The 21,260-nt window shown below is 50.8% G+C and overlaps 1 protein-coding gene across 1 annotated transcript in view; it reads right to left on the reverse strand.

Moving 5' to 3' along the window:
• Positions 1-1,966: 1,966 nt before the first annotated feature.
• LOC119435584 (endoplasmic reticulum transmembrane helix translocase) overlaps positions 1,967-21,260 on the reverse strand; it is a 51,990-nt gene continuing 32,696 nt past the window's right edge. The window contains exon 4 of the mRNA XM_037702385.2: positions 1,967-2,187. Within this exon, the coding sequence (XP_037558313.2) occupies positions 1,982-2,187 (206 nt within the window). The 3' untranslated portion in view covers positions 1,967-1,981. The remainder of the gene's footprint in view (positions 2,188-21,260) is intronic.

The raw sequence follows: 21,260 nt of genomic DNA on the forward strand, positions 1-21,260 counted from the left end.
GAAGCGAGCGAAGTGACCTTTGCGCTGTTGTCTATCGCTTCAATGCAAACTGAGCGCCGAGAACACACAGCACGCACAAACTACGAGCCGCCGACGCACCTACACTGCGTAGACTCTGCCCCCACGCAGATCGCTTTCAAGATACGGCCTGCACGACCGCGCGCTGCCGCGCAGAATAATGCCAGAGCACAACGCCGCCCTCTATCCCTCGCTCCCTCACCAGTGCCTCGAGCACAACGGAAGGAGGCGCCCTTTCTCCCTGCTTTTCTTTCTTTCGCGCGCGAGACGCGGTCGTCGGCTCCCATCGCACGCTTTCACTCGCACATACCGCATACGGTGCGCGGCAACGGCGTTATCACCCTTGGACTTTATATGGAACATCTATGAACCAAAACCAATTTTAGGGCCACAACATGTCATAGACACCATCTTTAGATAGCAAATGCGGATCTCAAGGGCCATACTTTTACTGGCGGAACCCAAAAATATGTATAACTGCCGCCCCCGGCACTTTGGGCAGCCAATGCCATCGTCAAGCAACCAAGCCAAGCAACATGAAAAGTAAAAATGGCCGCTCGGGCCGGCGCGGCATGGCAGTTCGCAACGTATGATGCGGGAACGGTCCCACAGTTGCGACGTAACAGCGGGGTTACCAATGCACTGGGTTCTATGAGAGCTGTGCCGGGACCGGCTGAAAACGACGTAACAGCCGGGAAAACGCAGCACCCGGGAACATAACAGCGGGGTTCTACTGTATTAATGTATAATCACACTTGCACAGGCAGAGTTGAAAATGTAAGAGACTAGACGGCTAGCCAAGCTTGTTGCGTCTCGAATCGGCAGGGCGCATTCTTTGGTTGTTTCCATCGAGGCAGCTGCTTTCATTAGCGTCGCCCAGACGGCGACAGTGCCCGACACCGAACGTCACGGGCAAACAGGCGCCCGTGACGGAAAAGGCTGTTCGTAATGATTTGTACATATACTACCTGAACGCTCACAGATAAAAACAACCCAGGGTGGGAAAAATGAAGTTGCACTTGATATCAGCCAAACACAATTATCAAAATAACAGGCACTCAGAAGCATCTACTGTTGTCAGAAACATTGTTGAAACAGCCTAGACATCAGATCAGAAAAACAACCCGACAGAAGTTTCTGTGTCTTCACTGCGGCTGCAATTTTAAAAATATGTTGCCGAGTCGGCCAAGACGCAAATTTTGCATCACTTTATTGAGAAAGCACTAGGAGCACTGGAGACTAGTTTCGACAACACTTCCAGTAGAAGTTTTAATATATTTCCAGACTCCCCAATCTGCCAAAAATTATCAAATCTGACTAATAGTCAAACTTAAGTCGTCATTTCAGACAGTGCATGGTGTTGTTAGTAGAAGAATTCTAACGGAAATGTTTAACAACGCGCAGAAAAACTGTCAATCAAATTGATCGATTTCTATAGGCACAGTAACAAAAACATTAAGAGGGATGAAAATACTAAAAAATGCATTTTCATTATTGCAGCTTTTAATTAATCTAAAAATGACACTTAAATTAGGTGCACTGTGAAAACGAAGTGCCGAATGTGCTATGCACCCCATAAAAATGTTTTTAATGGGTGTACCCAGATCTGCAGTAGCGTGTTTTTAAGGACTTCCAAGGACCTGCCAAAGCATGTTCAAGGACTAAAGCACCATGACACCCAATAGATTAAAAACAAAACACTATCACAAATGAGTAAACATTCCTCTATTGAGCATGGATGCTCATTTACTGTTTACTGCACAAGACATTAGTAGCTACCACAAACTAGGTGGCTCCCTACCACAAAGATGCCGACCAGATTGGATTGGCTTGACTATTGGCATGCATAAACCTTGTGGTTAGATAAACAAATGAGCTCAGCTGAAAGCAAAATTCAAGGATTTTTAAGCACTGAATGAATTTTGGAAGGTTTCTCAAAGCCTTGAAAATGGCAGTATATCATTCAACCACTATGAACCTTGCATGCAATGATATGTACGGAGTTATATTTACCAAAGTAAACTTTACTGCACGTTTTCATCACATGTTGTAACACACTCACCTTCATCTGTGGCACTGACTCTCCAGTGAGCATGGACTCATCCACAATGCATGGCCCACGCAGAAGCAGCATGTCGCATGGAACAAGGTTCTCATTTTGGGATCGACCTGCACCATTGAGCAAAGCTGATCATTGCTCTAACTGTTCATTCATTCCAAAAGGACAAAGGATTCACTCCTTAAAGGCCAAGTGCAACCAAGTTTCACTTTGGCTAATTTTGTTACCAATCTACCACCGAAGCAAAGCCACAGGTAATCAGATCGTTTTCTTGTTAGCAGCCTTTAATCAGCATCTAAGTAGACAGATGATGAAAGCACCTGGTGCAGCTATGACGCAAGTCCCACCACACTGCCTCCAGGATTGTACAGTGCATCGCGGGCGCCGCCTTATCACGGAGGTCATGCAAAATCACCCCACGCACTCCAGGTGATGAGTCACTTGTGGCAAGTGCTAATGGCAGTTTCCTCTTTCAGTTTCTGTACAACAAATTGTTCACTTTGCTACCTTTTCGTGACGCTTCCGCTTATATTTCCAGTGTCGAATTTCGCACAGAGGCTCTCCAAGTAGGCTCAGACATTTTGTTGCAGTTGGCCACCCCATGCTTTCTTTATCTTCATTCGTCATTTCACTGAACTAGTTACCATCAAAAACCTGTCATGTGTTTTATGCATACAGTGGAACCTCGTTGACATGATTCTGTATAATACGTTTTTTGGGATAATACGTTTCTTTTTCCTTTTCCGGTAATATGATTTGGTTGTACAACATGTTGGATGATACGATTTTTGAAAAATAGGCTTTATTTGGCCATTTCTATGAAGATCGTATCAACGGGATTCCACTGTATTCACATTTCTGTTTTGAGTCATCAATAGTTCTCACTATTCCTGCATCAAATGTTTCGTGTTGAGAACTACTTGTTGAGACTGTGGCTCTCAAGGCATGTGAGAAGTTAATGGTATAACATAATTGTACCCATTACCGTAAGTGTACTCATGTTTAATTTTTCTTTTTGGCATTTCCTGCACTGCCATGTGTCCCCAGATAAAGGATGTCAGGACGTTAGTCAAGCCACAACGACATTTAGTCCTGGCCCCTCCTCTCAAAGGAAAAATAATTGACTGACTGATTGATTGATTGATTGATTGATTGGTAAGGCTCTAATTTGACTTGTATTACAATTTGCTCCTACAGTATGGCCTCCTCACCACATGCGTGACATTGTTGGGTTTGATTCCATCCAAAAAAGGCCATCAAGAGATTCATTTACAGTGGCTATGATCGTAACTTGTTCCCCTTAACCATTTGTCGCATGAATCATTGCAGCAGATCTGCATGTGTGAGCGGCTTATCACGATCCACAAGAATGTTCGCGCATCATCACAAGTTGAGGTGCCGGTCACTCTGATCAGTCATTCTTCTCGTCAAACCACAGAGCTGTAGAGCAGCCTCGATGGTACACGGTGCAACTTGCCAAATGAAGCATTTGACAAAGAGCTACTACCTAGCCTCAATTCCTCTTGTTCACTTGGTTGGGTATTTGTGTCAGTGCAGGGTTCTCTCTCCAGCGGGAGAAATGCCGATCGCCCCTTTGAGGGGAAGGGACTCGGAAACTACAAATTTACTCAAAATTTGACCATTTTTTTCCTCGTGTTTTTGTGTGGTTTTGCAGGTGTTCTTTTGTCACATGGGAAAATATTAGAAATAAATCTGCAGTAGCAGTTAAGAAAATCTAGTGTGTTGTGAAAAAAAAATCTGGTAGAAAATCGGGGGGGGGGGGGGTGCCATCATTGCGCAGCTTTCTGTTGATGCAACGCTGCCATCTTGGCACTGCCGTAAGGACCTTCAGATAGCCACAGCGCAGTACTTCGCCATGCAAAAATAAAAGCAAAAGAAGCAAGTAAAAAGTGGAAAAACAGACAATACGCTGCTGCAACATGCAAGCAGGAAGTGCTCCTATTGGCTGACGCACATTTGAATTGCTGGCACGCATTTTGACAGTGGTAAGCTGTGCCTTTCTTTGCCCAAACGACGTTTGGGATGTGTCACTGGCTTTCATTTTTGTTTATGCATTCATGGAAAATTGTTAAATGAACAAGAAGGCAAACAGAGGGGCTCGATTTTCGTTAATCACGACCATATAAAGCCAACAGGCAATGAAGCCAAGGAAAGCACAGGGGTGCTTCTCTTGACTTCATTGCCTGTTGGCTTTATATGGTCGCGACTAACGAACTGTTAAATGTATCATTAAACACAGCAGAATGGTTGTATGGAAAGAACAAAAGCGAAAAAAACTAATACCAGGTAAGAGAGCAGCAGTTCCGAAGCTGTGTGCAGAAACACATTCCAAGGGGAGCGCTTGAGAAATCACTGTTTGTGTGGGAACTTTACGGCTCAGCCATTATGTCAGGTGACACCAAACACATCCACAGAGTGAAATGGCTTGTCTGCAGAAACCTAGCAAGCCCTTTAAAGGGCCCTGCAATGCTTTTATTGCAATGGCAATTATATGGACACTTCTGGAGCATTTTTGCCGTCGTCGTCGCCATGATGTTCCGTATCAAGTCCACAGGCGATAACACTGTTGCCACGCACCGTTTGCTGTATGTGCGAGTGAAAGCGTGCGAGAGGAGCCGACAATCGCAGCCCAATCTCGCTCGTGCTAGGGAGGAGGGAGCGCGCAGTCTTCTGTCGTGCACAAGGCACCGGGGAGGGGGGGTGGCGGCGTTGTACTGCGGCAGCAACTGCATATTGCACAGTCGTGCAGGCTCTATCTTGAAAGCGATCTGCCTTGGGGGCAGAGTCTAGGTGCGCCGACTGAAGCGATAGACAGCACGAAGGTCACTTTGTTCACTGCTGCTGCTGCGCTTCCTCAAGCCAGCGTTTTGACAGCCAGTGTCCGCAGTCATCGAGTGTGATGTGTTCATGTTTGCCTGTGCGCGCTGACACCACACATGTTAATTTAGTTTGTAAGCAAATGTTTGCGCTTAAAAGTTTGTATGGCTGATAAAACTACTATCCTTACTTCTTATAGCTGTGTACTAATTTGCTATCACATTGATGCTTCGAGTTTCTGGCGAAACTGACTTTTTTAAGGCCACACTTACTGCTCCTGGTAGTACCGTATATACTCGCGTAATGAATGCACTTTTTTTCCCCAAAAATACAATGCAAAGTTGGGGGGTGCATTTATTATGTGGGGTAAATTTTATGGGAACTTTTTTGAAACAGCAAAAATTGAAAAGTAAGATGGTAATGATTTGAAAAATGCATTCAGTGGTGCAACAGCCAAAATAGGATTTGGAGCAATTTTTGGAGCAGGAAAATCTTGCTTTTGGAGCAGGAAAATCCAAATTTGGAGCAGGTTACGGGAAAAAAACACTGTTTTGGAGCACTAAATCCTAACCTTGGAGCAGTTTCACAAAGAACGCTTACTCATAAAACGCTATAAAGTTTACCCCGCATAATAAACGCACCCCCCAACTTTGCATTGGATTTCTGAGGAAAAAAAGTGCGTTTATTATGCAAGTATATACGGTAATTCACATTAGCAGCGTAGGTGAGGGCAGGGGCGCGATCAGAGATCGTTGTTCGCAGCGCGCATTCAGTTTTGCCGTGCACTGTTGACCTACGCCAAGCCCGGCGAAATTTAACGCGCGCTCCGAACAACGACCTCGATCACTGCACGTAACTTTTTCCGCCAAACACGTGGAAAGTACACATACATTTCTTCACGAGTGGTTCCCTTTCGTTTGTTTTGTTTGTTTTTTTCTTTTCTGGCGATATGTCACGATGTTCCGGCGGTAGTCGAAACATGCAGCGGCCGAACCCTTGCTAGTTTTGTGCATTGCGTCGCCTACAAAGCTCACGCCGTCAGTGCTGGGTCGCTTGCTGTACCGTACCAGCGAGTTTCCCGTGGAGCATGGGTTCTCAAAGTGGGTTCCGCAGGCCCCTACTCGGGGTTCCGCGAGCCACTGATAAGTTTTCCGTGGTCCCGCACTCGCCAATTAAGTGGCTAAAACGGCGAACAAGAGGTGTGCTCGATCCACAGAACTTCCATTACCCATGCCCGAATGTCAAAGAGCACATCACAGCGTGTAACAGCAGTGTGTGAACTACGCAATAAATCCGCAAGCAGCTTGTAGCCACCCAACCTCCGCAAACGGGCAGCGCTCCTAAGCTTTCGCACTTGAATTTCGGAGGCCGTAACTTACCAACATGCGCATTTCTCCCGTTTGTAGATAGGGTAGGCGCCGATAGCGTGCACACGGACGTATACGTCAGTGGAATAAAAAAAAAAAAAAAAATGCACAGAGCACCATAAATGCGTGCCGCGAAAGAGCAAAAACGGCGCTAGCGTCCAAAAACGAACCGGCACAGTCCGCATCGCCACGGTCCTCAGCGGCAATCGTACGCGATACGTGACTGACAGCAACGCCGGAATGCTTTGTGCTTATTTGTGCCCTCAAAGCCCTTATTGTTGCATTAACCGCCGCGCATAACACCGCGTTGGCGGCTAGCCGCGTGCTTCCATAAGTGCGTAGTCGCCATCTTTGATCGTGTCGATAGCCACCACAGTTTCGTCCGTAGCGGTTGCGGCAAACAGTAGTTTCATTTTGACTTGGTACACGCGTCGGCTGCGTGCCTTCATAACTGCGTAGTCGCAGTTATGAAGGCACGCATAACTTAATCAGTCATGAGATGACAAGAATTTCAGCTTCCTCACTGCTTTTGTGCTAAATAGAAACAAGATATGCTGATGCATTCAGTAAATAAAAGGGTGTTGAAGTAGTGAGCATTCATTTATTGTTTTCGTGATACTCTAGATCGACATTAGTTTAATTAGGACATTTTATTTTGGGGGGGTTCCTTGGCGCTTCATGGAGCTTAGCAGGGTTCCCCGGAACGAATATGCTTGAGAACCCCTGCCGTGGAGTATTCGTACCCGCTCCGCTCGTGAGCGCGTGCACAGATACGGCGAGGATCTTGTTGAGTCAACTGGCAATGGCGAACTGCTTTCGTTACTGCAAGCAACGCGCACTCTGCGTCTCCGCGAGGTTTTACTGCATATACAACACGCCACACTGCAACCAGCAGCGAAAATATTCTTCGGCGCCCACCACCAAACATGCCAACGTCTCGTCTGGGCACTGTTTCATCCCGAACCCGGCCGGGCGCATTCTTTTATTGTTTCCCACCGAGGCAGGCCCTTTCATGAGCGTCACCGAGACGGCGACAGTGCCAGACACCGACGACACGGGCAAACACGCGCCCCAACTCGGCAGCGCGCATTCTTTGGGTGCTTCCCCCGATTCCACCCCCTTCATCAGCGGCCACCTACCTGGCGACGCGGCCAGACACCGGCAGTGACGTTCGGACAAAGAAGCTCACTTTGAAGCGACCGACCACAACCGCCACCCTTCGTTAGAAGCGGGGATTAGCGTGAAGGCCATTCAGCCGACCCTCGCAAGATGACCGGTGGAGGGCAAGAAACTAAGTCACCGACTTTCGTGAAAGGAGTGTCAACCCCGTTTCCGGATTGCCTCGTCCTCGCTTCGAAGGTGCAACATTAGAGGCGGAGTTCAGCGAACAAGACGGCCCGTCTGATTGGCCGCATCAAGATCATCTGATTCCCTAGTCTGGTCAACTAGGGAAGACCAATGTTTTATAAGGAGACACCCTGAGTGCAGTGGTGTGTCCTGACCTGTTCTGATATGTGCTCAGACATGTAGTGAGCTGAGACTTTCAAAGTGCTCTCCCATGGAGTGGGCTTCCATATTTGGAGCCACTGTAAATATGTAGAATAAACCCTTTTTTCTCTCGCTCTTACTCCTGGACGTACTCATCCCTTTGGCTGAAGGATCACCGGCCTAAACGCTACCGAGTCTCAACAACCCGTTCCCAACAAACTGGATGGCAGCGTTGAGATGAATCCTAACCCCGAGCCGCGAGCAACTGGATGACCACGGTGAGATCGACCCTTCAGCCAACGCCAGTCGCCGGCATCTCGTTCGCGACCAACTGGATGGCCGTGGTGAGATGGACCCTGCAGTCAACGCCAGTCACCAACAACTGATCCACGAGCGACTGGATGACAGCGGCAAGATGGAACCTGCAGCCAACGCCAACTGGTTCGCGAGTGGCTGGATGAACGGAGGGCATCATGACTGCACGGTACAGGGTGAGTGCCTGGCTTTGCGCTTGAGTCATCGGATCTTTTAGCCTAGACTTTCTAAAAACCGATGAAGCGTGTACAACTGCCCATTTTGATACTGTGGTTGTTGCGCATCCAAGCAGAAAGCAGCTTTCAGCATAGATCTGAACCAGCTACTAAAGCCAGACCTCATACTTGTGTGGGAGTAATTGGGACGTAGAGACCTACCGGAATTGTAATCAGTTAAAGGCGACCCAGGATTTCCGTCGTCTTGCAATTGATTCGATGCGGTGGAGTAGAACTTGGCGACTTGGCACTACTATAGGCGCTTGGTTTCTGCTACATTTTGCAGGCTTGAATTTCTCCTAGGAAAACAGAATTGAACCACTGGTAGTTTTTTACTTGCATTGCACTTTTGCGGGTTTCGTAGCAAGTATTGTGAATAGCTGAGCCAAAGCCTAAAGTAGTGACCATGGACCTCATGAGTTTGCCGAGAGCTAACCTGTTGCAATTGTATGAAGAGCTCGACGTAGAGGTAGAGAATGACATGTCAGAAGTCGAAATTAGAGCCATTTTAGAATGCAACCGTGATCAGAAATACTTTGAATACTTCGGCAACTTAATTCTGAAAGAACAAGAAAACGAGGAGCATGAAGAGCGAGAAAGGCAGGAGTATGAATGAATTAACCAGGAACGAATCAAAATTGCAGAGGAACAAAGTAGGCAGGTAAGGAAAGAGATAGATGCTCTCAATCAAGAGATTGAAAGATTAGAACAGGGTTTTAAAGTGGAGCAGCAGGTATGTCAGGCACCCGCAGAAATATTGCACAGAAAGTGTGAAGAAGTTGCGCGCACGGTTCTACCGATGGTAGAAAGAGAGGCTGGTTCCCGTGAGCCTAATGGTACGTTCACAGGGGAGGCCAGATCCGTAGACCGTGACGTAGTTCTTGAGGAGCCCGTTAATGGGGACCGTATTGAGCGCGATGAGGTACTGTGCCAATGGAATACTAGAGAAGCAGCTAGGCCAGCTGTGGACGATTTGGCACAGTTATCCAGGGAGTACGTCGCGAAGGTAGCGCTTGCAGAAGCCCGAAGTGGCCCCGAGTCATCAGACAAGAGCACCAGTGCAAAGTCCAATCGGTCAGGAAAGTGCGCTAAAGCACAATGTAGGCAGGGCAGTGCAGTTGTGGACAGCTCCCAGGAATACGAGCTACGTTTCACAAAAGAAAATAGCTGCATTGTCCCTGAGTGTTTGAAGCTCTCCGCCAGTCGAGATAGCATTGAGAGGAATGATTTACCCGCAAATCATTCAGACTGTGCGGTTGAGATAGAAATAGTGACCGATGAAATAAGTGCCGGTCAGCACGAGATTCAAGCGGAAGGCTTGAAAATGAGCACGAGTAAACGTGCTAGGATGAAACGGCGTCGCAAAGTCGGGAATGCGGCAGACAGGGCCACGCGGTCGAACAAAGGCGCTAAACCCAGTGAGGAGCGCAGTAAAAGAGTTCGAACGGCGCGTTTGTCACTTGGAATGTTTTCAGACAGATCACGTCCGAACCGCCGAAGGACGAAGAAAATAAAGGGGCGTTCAGCACGAAAGTTGACAAAAGCGAAGGCGGCGCGAAGGGGGCAATTATGTTCCCCCTCGTTCGGTTCTTTTCGAAGTGTGTTAGGCGTGACACAGGAGAGCGAGCCGGTACGGCGACGCGAATCGGTCACGCGCGGCAGCGAAGTCGTCGCACGGCGCTCAGAAGGCATGATGCCTGCTTGTAGTGTCGAGGGTGGGCAGTGAGGAGATTAACCTACGTGCCCTTTGTACAACCTCGTTAACACGAAGAGCCCTCAGACCGCGCCCGCCTCGAGTACGGCTTAAAATTAGGTCGCAGCCGTAGGCTAATCGGAACGAAAATCGGCGATTCATGTTTTGTGGAAGCAGTTTTGTTTCTTTATTTTTTGTGTTTGGTTAAATGTTTTGAGATCGTTTGGATAAGCACATTTCGGGCCTATTTGTTGTTCGTTTATTTTAGAACCTTAGCGATATACCGAAAGAGATAGTTTGCGCGCGCCTAAATGTTTGTGAAACTTTTTTTAACATGTCGTTCCTTTTTAGGCAAATATGCTTCTTTTTTGTATGTGAGATGCACTTGCAGTGTCAGGTCTAGGCCAGTTGTTTGAAGCCTGTAGTGGCACGCTTGATTATCAGTTTACTTTTCGGTAGTGTTAGCGCGTACTTTACGCAATATTCTTTTTTTTCTTTTTTTTTAGTGTTTGTCCTTTGTGGACAGTAGAAATAAATTGTTAGTGCGTGAGTCGCACGTTTTACATGTGAATTTTGTCCGCAAAGATAAAGCGACTCTGACAGTACATCCATGATGCAAATGTGGCTCTCAGTGGCACTAGTACGTGCGATACTAGCGGATGTAAAACTGTTCATCGCGTTTCTGCTGCGTATGATATTTCAGTTATCCTTTATTGAGAGCATTTTCGAGTATTATACCTGTGCTCTCTGCGGCAGGATGATCTGGTTTTGGTGAACTCAGAGGTTCATGAAAGCTCGCTTTGGCGGCACAAAATTTTGGGTCCAAATTATTGGGACAAGCGAGGCCTGGTGGATTTAAATGGATTTCGGGCGCTTGCACACCGTGCGGCACTTGTCCACTGGGAATGACTCTTCCGTGTCGGATATTGCGAGAAGGTTGCACCATCCTGATCTAATTTCAAAATTGTGGGCTTCAGGAAAGGTTTCGTGATTTGATGGCTGCTATGGTGGTAATATTAGATAAGGGCAGGTGCGTTGATTTGTTTGCTAGACCCGATGGCTCTCGGTGCGAGCAAGGCGCTTTCCTGTGCCCTGTGGTTCGTGTGTGTGCTTGTGTATTCCCAGGGAGAAGGCCACAACGAGGTTAATGCTGGGACCTCATGCTCGAGTGTGTCATCGGCCATCATTTCAAGAAGGAACCCCGAGCTCACGACTGACCACTGACGCTTCGGACAACCTGACAGCTGGTCGCCCTCAGGTCGGATCTTCCGGCGGGGGAGGAGTCTGTGGCGTCCCGAACCGGCCGGGCGCATGTTGCATCCCGAACCCAGCCGGGCGCATTCTTTTATTGTTTCCCACCGAGGCAGGCCCTTTCATGAGCGTCGCCGAGACGGCGACAGTGCCAGACACCGACGAGACGGGCAAACACGCGCCCCAACTCGGCAGCGCGCATTCTTTGGGTGCTTCCCCCGATTCCACCCCCTTCATCAGCGGCCACCTACCTGGCGACGCGGCCAGACACCGGCAGTGACGTTCGGACAAAGAAGCTCACTTTGAAGCGACCGACCACAACCGCCACCCTTCGTTAGAAGCGGGGATTAGCGTGAAGGCCATTCACCCGACCCTCGCAAGATGACCGGTGGAGGGCAAGAAACTAAGTCACCGACTTTCGTGAAAGGAGCGTCAACCCCGTTTCTGGATTGCCTCGTCCTCGCTTCGAAGGTGCAACATTAGAGGCGGAGTTCAGCGAACAAGACGGCCCGTCTGATTGGCCGCATCAAGATCATCTGATTCCCTAGTCTGGTCAACTAGGGAAGACCAATGTTTTATAAGGAGACACCCTGAGTGCAGTGGTGTGTCCTGACCTGTTCTGATATGTGCTCAGACATGTAGTGAGCTGAGACTTTCAAAGTGCTCTCCCATGGAGTGGGCTTCCATATCTGGAGCCACTGTAAATATGTAGAATAAACCCTTTTTTCTCTCGCTCTTACTCCCGGACGTACTCATCCCTTTGGCTGAAGGATCACCGGCCTAAACGCTACCGAGTCTCAACAACCCGTTCCCAACAGCACTCAAGTTTGGTTCTCGTCTGCGCTACTGGTACTGTAATGGCGTGTCAAGCTGCAAGTTGCCAATGCGGCCTTTATTTCCCGCTAAAACTAACGTAACCGAGAAATTTCGCAGCCGGTCGGGAGTTTTGGCACAGCGTGGCGCAATTTCAACGTATATCGCGGTTTTGGCGCAGCTGCACCCCTGTGCATTATCTTTGCAGTAAAAATGCACGTACACTATTTGCAAACCGTAACAGCGTGGTTATCGCACTTCACTCCGCAATCAGAGCCACCAGACCTGGTTGCTGGCCGCTTCATTCACAACAGCACATCCTCGCAGCTGCTACCGGCCATCTTCCGGAAGCATTACGTTGAAGCGCTGCTTTTCGGCACCTGTTGGCTATGATATGATTTATATTCTGTAGGTACAATCAACACTTCTCGCCCTCCTGGCACTTTCGCTGCAGCCGCTGGCCCAGACACGCACATGAGATAGTCTTAACATGCTACACAAAATCATCAGACTAGGTCTATGCGCAGAACCAGGCGCACAGATCCCATGAACATTGTCCTGCTCTGGTCGCAACTGAATTGTTTTAAATATTATTGCGATAGCAATTATATGGACACTTCAACGGGATTTTTGCCGTCGGCGTCGCCGTCGCCGTCAGGTTCCGTATAGATTCCAAGGGCGATAAAATCGTCGCCGCGCACCGTACGAGTAAAAGCGCGCGGGGGACGCGCGCTATCACGGAGAGCCAACGCACGGCGGAAAGCAAACGCGATTGTCGCCCAAAAGGCCGTGGGGGTATGGGGGGAGGGAGACGGGGCGACGCTGTGCTATGGCACCAAATGCTTATCTTGCAACCCAGCGCAAGGAGAACTGGCAACGCAATCTCCCACGCGAAAGCAAAAAAAAAAAAAAAAAGCGGGGAGGCAGTGCGGGAGGGACGGGGGGAGCAGCTTCTACCCTGCCAACAAATACGCTTGCACTGGCTGCACCGTCTCTTTATCTCCACCACGGCCGGGCTCGACTGGCGCACACACTCGCTTCTTAAGAAGAGAAGCGAGCGAGCGCGCCAGTCGAGCCCGGCCGTGTCTCCACACGGCTCTGACCTTTATGCGCTGTCCATTCGCCGCTCAGTTTCCGCTGAAGCGATAGACCGCACGATTCTCCGCCCGCTGCAGCGGCCGCGCCAGCGTTTTGACAGTCGTTGTCTGCGGTCATTCAGTGGGATCTATTCATGTTTGCTTGTGCGCGATGACACCACGCTTGTCAATTCAGTTAGAAAGCGAATGTGTCCAAGTTTATGTGGCCGATAAAACTACTCTACTATCCCTACTCCGAATAGCTCTCTACCAATTGGCTATCGCAATTGATGCTTCGCCTTTCGGGCGAAACTGCGACATTTTTTTCTTTCCTCCCGTCAACAATTGAATTGTGGAACAAACTTGATGGCTCCGTCAGAAGTCTGCCCACAGAACAATTTTCTACTGAAGTGACAAAATACATATTGCGTTAATACTTGATAGCATTTTTTTTTTTTTGCAATCTGTAAATCTGCTTTACCTCTTCTGTGTGTTCATTAACCTGATATATTTTACAACTGTGTTCTCGTAACTTCAATGTTTTGTACTGGCCCACCCCTGCTACGTCTCGTATAAAGACAGCAGTACTTGTAATTAGATAAACATAAAAAGAAAACGGACACAAATTCGACACAATGCACGACTAGGCTGGCGATGCCAACCAAGTGTTGCAGTATCTCTATGAAACAGGCCTTCATGCTTATATTTAACCCCATGACGATGTTATGCCACGTGGCAAACCGGAAAAAAAAAAGTGCCGGCTGCCCCCTCTTGGACTCTCCCGTGCGCCGCGCCTGGCTATACATTGCGCGCACTCTCTCTGCTATTACGTCAGAGTAAAGTCCGTTAACTGCATAAAGTAACTGCTGCAAAGCTAGTTACGTTTCTTTTTTTTTTAATCTCTAGAGTCTGCCAGGTGCCTTTGCGCCGGTACTGGCGCCAAGGTTGTGGTGAGAACAGGCTGAGCGTTATCACAGTCACTCTTTCCATCAGGCCCCCGTGATAACACGCAGCTTGTTCTCACCGCATGCTTACCGCCAGTGTTCTCTCGTTATGGCTTTGCCGTCAGCTTTTCAGTCATCAAACCCACCACCCCTGCTGGTGTGCCGCTAGCGTGGATGTGTAGCCTACAGAAGTGAGATGGAGAATTTTGTTTACATGATCTCGGCATTTCTCACGTGGCATCATTTTTAAGTATTTCCAACGCAGCAATGGGCATTGAGAATAAGTGCGCCTGCTTTAAACACATGCGCGAGAGTAAAGAATTTTAGTCTCTCCGGAAAACTACATCGTTCGATCGTGGGTCTGCACAGTAGCAAAGTTTGGGGTGCGTTCATTACACAAGGAAAAAAAAGAAATTTCAGATTTTTCGCAAACAATCTGGCATTCATTATGCAAGTGAATAGGGTTTATTCTCTGCATGTTAAAGGTAGGAGAGGAAATAACTGTAATAATTACAGCACTCAAGATTAAGTTATGGAATGACGAAGCCTCAAAGTACAGTAAATGCAAAGCCACCTTCAACTTGAATATTATTTGGAGATCTTGACATCCCATATACAGCTTAATCTCGATAATTCGAACTCGAAGGGGCCCGAAAATTTGTTCGAATTAAAAGAAGTTCAAATTAACGGAAGGACATATTTCTGAAGTATTCGAGCACCATAGCAAGATGGGCACCCACGACGGCCAACGCTCGGTTCCCGATAACGGCAGAAAACGAAACTTCAGGGAGCGTATGGCGCCGACATGGCGACGGGCGCACGCGCGCGGAGACCATCGAAGGTGAGGGAGGAGGGAGGCAGGAAAGCGGATTTTGCCTCGGCAACACCACCGCCTCGGTGACAGTGGCTTCGGTGGCTCCCCTCGCCCAACTCCCTCACAGCTCCCTCACCTTCGACTCGTCTCCGTGCGCGCCCACCACCGGTACAGCCGGCTCGGCGCAGATTAGCCTGCTCCTGGAAGTTTCGTTTTCTGGCTTTATCGAGAAGCGAGCGTTTGCCGGCGTGAGTGCCGACGCCGCCGGTCCAGCCGGCCCGGCGCCAGCTTAGGCCGCGCCCTGAAGTTTCGTTTTCTGCTGTTATCGGGAGGCGAGCATTTGTCGGCATGGGCAGTTCGTTGGCCGGATTGGGCCTCCGCCGCTGCATGAAGCGGTCTCTCCTAAACTTTTGCTCTATGGCGGTGTCGGAGCAATGCCGGTCGGAGGTGCCGCCGCGTCATTTGGCGCGCTGCTGAGAGCATTGTCGGTCTGCGGTATGTCCGAATTAACCGTCGCAAATGCTTTCGCGTTCGAATTACCGAGCGTTTTCGCCCATTGAAATACACATAACTTTGATGGGACCAGAGCGTCAGTTTGAATAAACCCGCAGTTCGAATTAAGCGTGTTTGAATTAACGAGATTCGACTATAATTCTGTTAGTGACAATATATAACGTGTATCCAACGTCAGTGTTACAAAGAGGGAGTTGGTACGCCATTGGTGATGGTGGTGTTGCCATAATTACAACACCTTTCACACACTTGAAAACAATGAGCACTGCATAGCAGACTCTCAAACATTTTATACATAGCACATAATCTGACACTTGGAGCCCTATGCCATCTGCCAGTGAGCTAACCAGTCACACAACACAAGCTAACAAGTACCGAAGTAGCGGAGGCATACAGATCGAAACAGGGCACACATCAATGTTACCAGAACTAATCTTCCCAGCTCTGCTTGAAAGGCCAGTTGAGTGTGGCCAACACAAGTGTGACACAAACTACAAACAAACGTTCCCTGCACTTTGCCACTTCACCAGTGAGAGTCATGCAGCTCGATGGCTTTTTTAAACTCGCATTTTGCACAGGATGCAGTTTAACAACACATGAGGTTCCTCACTCACCACTTTCATCTATATAATAAATCATAAGTTGTGGGGGTCTTCCCCAACCCGTAGCGCGTGTAATCGCAGCTACGTAGGGTTCGGGCGAATAAGGCAACCAGCGAGTCAACTCAACAACGTTTATTGCTGTCAGCAATAAAACACACTTGTAGAGGGAAGTCCGCTCTGTATAACAACTAATAAAATAGGCTTGCCTCGTCGCGTGTGGTAGTCACGCGAACGAGGTCACTCACGGCTTTCAGCAGGTAAAAATCCGTCCAGGCAGAAGGTTAAGCGAGGTCAGAGAGAGCGGGGGTCTCTCGGTCGCGCTCTTTTATGCCTTTTTGCCTTTCCGCGAGGGGAGTGTCCTCCTCGCCCGCCGGATACTTTCCCTCTTCCCGCGCGGCACGCGCGTCGCGAGAGGCGAGCGAGAACCGGGAGAGGGCAAAGTGCATTTCTCCCGTGTTCGCCCGGCTCCCGCAGCGCGCGGTGTGCGCGCACGAGATGTCCACCCGGCTGCTGTCGCGGGCGCTCCGTGCGCCGGCGACGGGCGAGCGCCCGCGGGAGAAGGTGGCAGCGTGTGCTCCCCCACATCCTCCCCCCCTTAAGAAGGCCCCCGTACGTTGAGGCTGGCACCTAGGGACGTCCGTTTGCCTGAGTACCCGCCGAGGTTGGCGACCGAGGAAGCGTTGTGGTGATGTAGCCCTCAGCTGGCGGACACTTGATGCCGACTCGGAGGCGGCTGGTCAGCTGCACTGCTCGGGCTTGCGAGGCGGGATCGTTGTCGGGGCTCGAAGGTGACTCTCAGTGCTGCGCCCTAGGTGTCGGCTGCGCTGGACGTCCGCCGGCTAGCGGTTCGTGCGGCTCCAAGGCCGGCGTAGCGCCGTCAGTACTGCAAGGGCGTCAGTTGTTCCAGCGCGTACTGCAGGCAATTCGCACGGCCGTATCTCGTCTTGCTCTGCTCCTGGAAATTATTATCAGCAACTGCATAGCAAACTGCACGGAACGGCGCTGTGATCAGCAGCATAGTTGGCCGTATCCGGGGACACCATCGACGTCTGTTGCGAAGGGAATGTTCGCAAGCATCATCACCAATTCGAGTCGCAGCACAGGATAATCACCGCACTGGCCCTCACAGCAGTCTTTGGTGAAACCGCACACCCACGCGTCGAGCGTTCACGCCACATTCCCGTCGTGGCCTCGACGACTCGTCGTCCGTACTCGGCGCTCCGTGGTCACTAGACGTTCGCTTCCCCGGCAGGAACTACCAAGGTGCCAGCCCGGCGCGGCTGTATGCTCACGCGGTACGCAACGCCACCCGGACTTACGAATGTTCCTCGCAGTCGTCGGGTTACGCAACTAGCAGTCAGATTACCTTCGCCTGCTACGCAAATTGTAGCGCGGCTGCGGGCTCGCCGTTCTGTTCTGACTGCTCTCTCTCACCGATCGCGGTTGAGGGAGTGCCTGATCGTCATCCCACTGCTCATCACGCGGCACGTAGCGTTTCAGGTCGCATACGTGTACCGGTCCGCCGATCGGCTTTCCTTTCTTGTTCTCGAGCCGGTAAACAAGCGAGGAAACCTTCTCTCTCACTAGATACGGCCCGGTCCACTTCGGCGCCAGCGAGGCAGCGAACTGTTTGGTAGCATCGCTGAGAACATGCTGGCGTCGAAGCACCAGATCGCCCACTTCGTAGTGGACGTTCCGATGCGAGCGGTCGTACTGCGCCTTCTGCTGTGCCCTTGCAGTGCGAAGATTACAGCGTGCTTTATGTAAAGCTTCCGTCATCTTGGCACGTAGATGCGTCGCGTATTCAGCTCGTGCTGACGGCGCGACTGGCATTCCGCTGCGATCCGCGAGAACCCTATCCATCGGATTCGGCAGCTCTCTCCCCAGGTTGAGAGAAGAAGGCGCATACCCAGTCGAGCGGTTTACTGTCGATCGCAATGCAAACCCGATCTCTGGAAGGTAGGTATCCCAGTCCTTATGCCTTTCAGAGAACGCGACAAGCATGTGCTTGATGTTGCGATTGACTCGTTCAGTGGGGTTCGACTGAGCATGGTAGGTTGTCGTTTTCTTATGCTTAATGCCCAGTGCGGCGCATGAGTCAACGAACACCTTTGCAGTGAAGTAGGACGCATTGTCCGTTATCAACTGCTCCGGAAAACCAAACCTGGTGAAAACCTCCATCAACTTATCCATGATCACCCGTGCCGTCAGTTTTCGTAGGGGGAAAAGTTCTACCCATTTACTGAAGTGATCCGTGACCACCAGCAAGAATTTGTTCCTGCTCGGTGTTGTGGGATACGGTCCCATGATGTCACATGCCGCGATTTGCCAGGGAGTCTGGCTGTCGATAGGCTGCATGAAGCCGGGCGGTCGTCCGCCTCGGGGCTTCACGCTTTGGCACACGACACGATCGGGCGTAGCGAATCACGTCCCGTTTCATGCCTGGCCAGGTAGCGAAGCGACACAACTTAACGTAAGTCTTGGGGCCGCTCGCGTGCCCAGCAATGCACGAGTCATGAAAGTAGCGTAGCAGTGCTCCTCTCAACGCGCGCGGTATCACCACCTTAAACGCCTCACTTGTGTCGTTCTCGGTGGGAATATACCTCAGCAGGACGCCGTCGGAATTCAGCAGATAGGAATCCAGTGCGCTCACAGCATTACCAGCTGTTCCTGAGCGCTCCGCACCGACAGCAATACCAGCTGCCTCCATGTGCGCGGCGGCCGCGCCGCCCGGCTCTCGGAGCCCGTCAAGCACTTTTCGACAAAACGGATCCTTCTGCTGTGCCTCGAACAGCTCCTTTCTGCTGAAGACAACTCCTGCGGAACCGACAACATCTACGTGGTTCACGCTCTCGCCCAGGATCGACGGTTGTTCCGCGTCCCTTACTCGGGCTACGGCCAGGGTTTCTCCCTCGCCTCGGACAGGCGCTCGCGAAAGTGCGTCCGCTGCGGCATTGCTTTTTCCTTTGCGGTAGCGCACGGTGAAGTCGTAACGCTGCAGCAGCAGTGCCCAACGCGCCAGGCGACCACTCGGCTCACTCAAGCGCCTCAACCAAGTGAGAGCCATGTGGTCAGTCTCAATTGTGAAAGCCACTCCGTCGACATAATAGTCAAACTTTCGCAGAGCGAAAACTATCGCGAGACACTCCTTCTCTGTCACCGAGTAGTTCCTTTCCGCCGGCGTCAACGAACGGCTCGCGAACGCAACCGGTCGGAGAATGCCTCCGTGCTCCTGAAGCAAAATTGCACCTAGACCCAGGTCGCTTGCGTCTGTTTGAATCACAAACTCCCTGTTCAAGTCGGGCAGCTGCAACTCTGCCGTGTCAGCGAGCACCTTTGTGAGGCCCGCGCAGTGCCGCCTCCTGCTCTGGACCCCAAGTCCAACGCTCGTCTTTCCTCAAGAGCTTCGTTAAAGGCGCTTGCACTGCCGCGCAGTCTGGAATGAATTGGCGATAAAAGTTCACCAATCCCAGAAAGCGTCTCAGTTCGCCGATGTCTTTCGGCGAAGGGTAGCTAAGTATAGCCTCGAGCTTATCCTCACTCGGCAGAATGCGGCCGTTGTCCAACGTGAATCCCAACAGCGTTATTCTGTTCGCAGCTATCTGAGCTTTACTCGGGTTCAACGTGATACCCGCGGACCTCAGCCTGTCTAGGACGTCTCTCAAGTGGCGCAAGTGCTCGTCGAATGTTTTCGAATAAACCACTATATCGTCGAGATATGCGAGAGCATGTTGCCACTTCGCATCTCCTAGAACTCGGTCCATCAACCTCTGATAAGTAGCGGGAGCTCCGACTAAGCCAAAAGACATTCTTTTGAACTGAAAGAGCCCGCGGTGACAAGTGAAAGCCGTTTTCTCTTTGTCACGCTCGTCCATTTCGACCTGAAAATATCCCCGACTAGCATCGAGCGTCGTAAAGTACTTCGCCCCGCCTAGGTTAGATACTAAAGAGGAAATGGAGGGTAGAGGGTACGCATCCTTCTTCGTAACCTCATTCAGCCTGCGGTAGTCTACACAAAGGCGATAAGTATCGTCCTTCTTCGGGACTAGAACTACCGGGAAGCCCCATGGGCTGTTCGACCTTTCCACAACGCCTGTGTCGATGAGTTCGTCTAAGGCGCTGTCAAGTGCTTTCCGTTTAGTCAAGCTTATCGGCCGAGGATTACATTTCCACGGCGCAGCGTCACCCGTGTCTATCCTGTGCCTGACTAACGTAGTGAGGCCCGGCCGGTCCGTGAAAATCGCGTCGTATTCGTACAACAGCGATGACAGTCGTGCCCGTTCTCTCTCCGGCAGGCTGTTGACCTCTGACAAAAGTGGGTGCGCTGCCCCTTGCAACGTCGCGGCACAATGTTGTGCTACCGTCTCTCCGTTGCTTTGATCGTCTTTACCGATTACGGTTTGCTCGCTCGGCTGCGGCTGGGTGTGGCCCGCTCGCGCCGCCCCCGGAGACTGGCGTGTCGCCGCAGGCACGGGCGCTTTTGCGAAACGCTTCAAAACACCCGTTCCGTTCTCTCGGTAACCTCCGCTGGCGATGTCTATCAAAATACCCGACTTGGCGAGAAAGTCTCGACCTAAATAACAGGCACTGACAGACCGGGAAGATGTACAAGGCGTTGTCGCCTGACGCGTCTCTCCCAACGAATAACTAGTCTAGCTGCACCGCTCGATTGTGCTGTGCCGGAAGCAAGGCGGAAAGTGATGTCACTATCTCTTAAGCGGATATTGTTCTCGCGGAGATGCTGCAACACCTCGTCACCAAATAACGAAGCGCTTGCCCCAGTATCCAGTAATGCGGCAAACTTCTTTCGGGCTATCGTTAGCTCGATGAACGGCGCCTGCGAGTCCGCGACATCTCCTACGCGACAAGCCAAAGGCGCAAGTAAATCGAAATCGCCAGTTGTGTTCGAGATCGCCGCCCGGGACCCAAGGTGGATCACCGGCGGCCTCGCCCGTTTCCCGAACCACGTGCTCGACCTTGGCCCGGCGTGCTTGCGCAGTCACGGGCGATGTGCCCCAGTCCGCCGCATTGGTAGCAACGGCCACCGAAGCCTCGGTGGCGTGGGCGCCCGTCGCTCCAATCCGGCGGGCCGTAGCTTCCACGCTCGGCGGTCGGCATGTGCCGCTCCTCTGTTCTCGCATTAGTCGCCAGTTCCTGCCGCGGCGCACTGCGTGCCGCGTTATGCTGTGCTGTTTTCAGCGCGTAGGCGTACGGGTCCAAGGCGCGGTCTGATAATTCCCAACCACGCTGGACC

The sequence above is a fragment of the Dermacentor silvarum genome, unplaced genomic scaffold, assembly GCF_013339745.2.
Source record: "Dermacentor silvarum isolate Dsil-2018 unplaced genomic scaffold, BIME_Dsil_1.4 Seq804, whole genome shotgun sequence".
Classification (NCBI taxonomy): Eukaryota; Metazoa; Arthropoda; class Arachnida; order Ixodida; family Ixodidae; genus Dermacentor; species Dermacentor silvarum.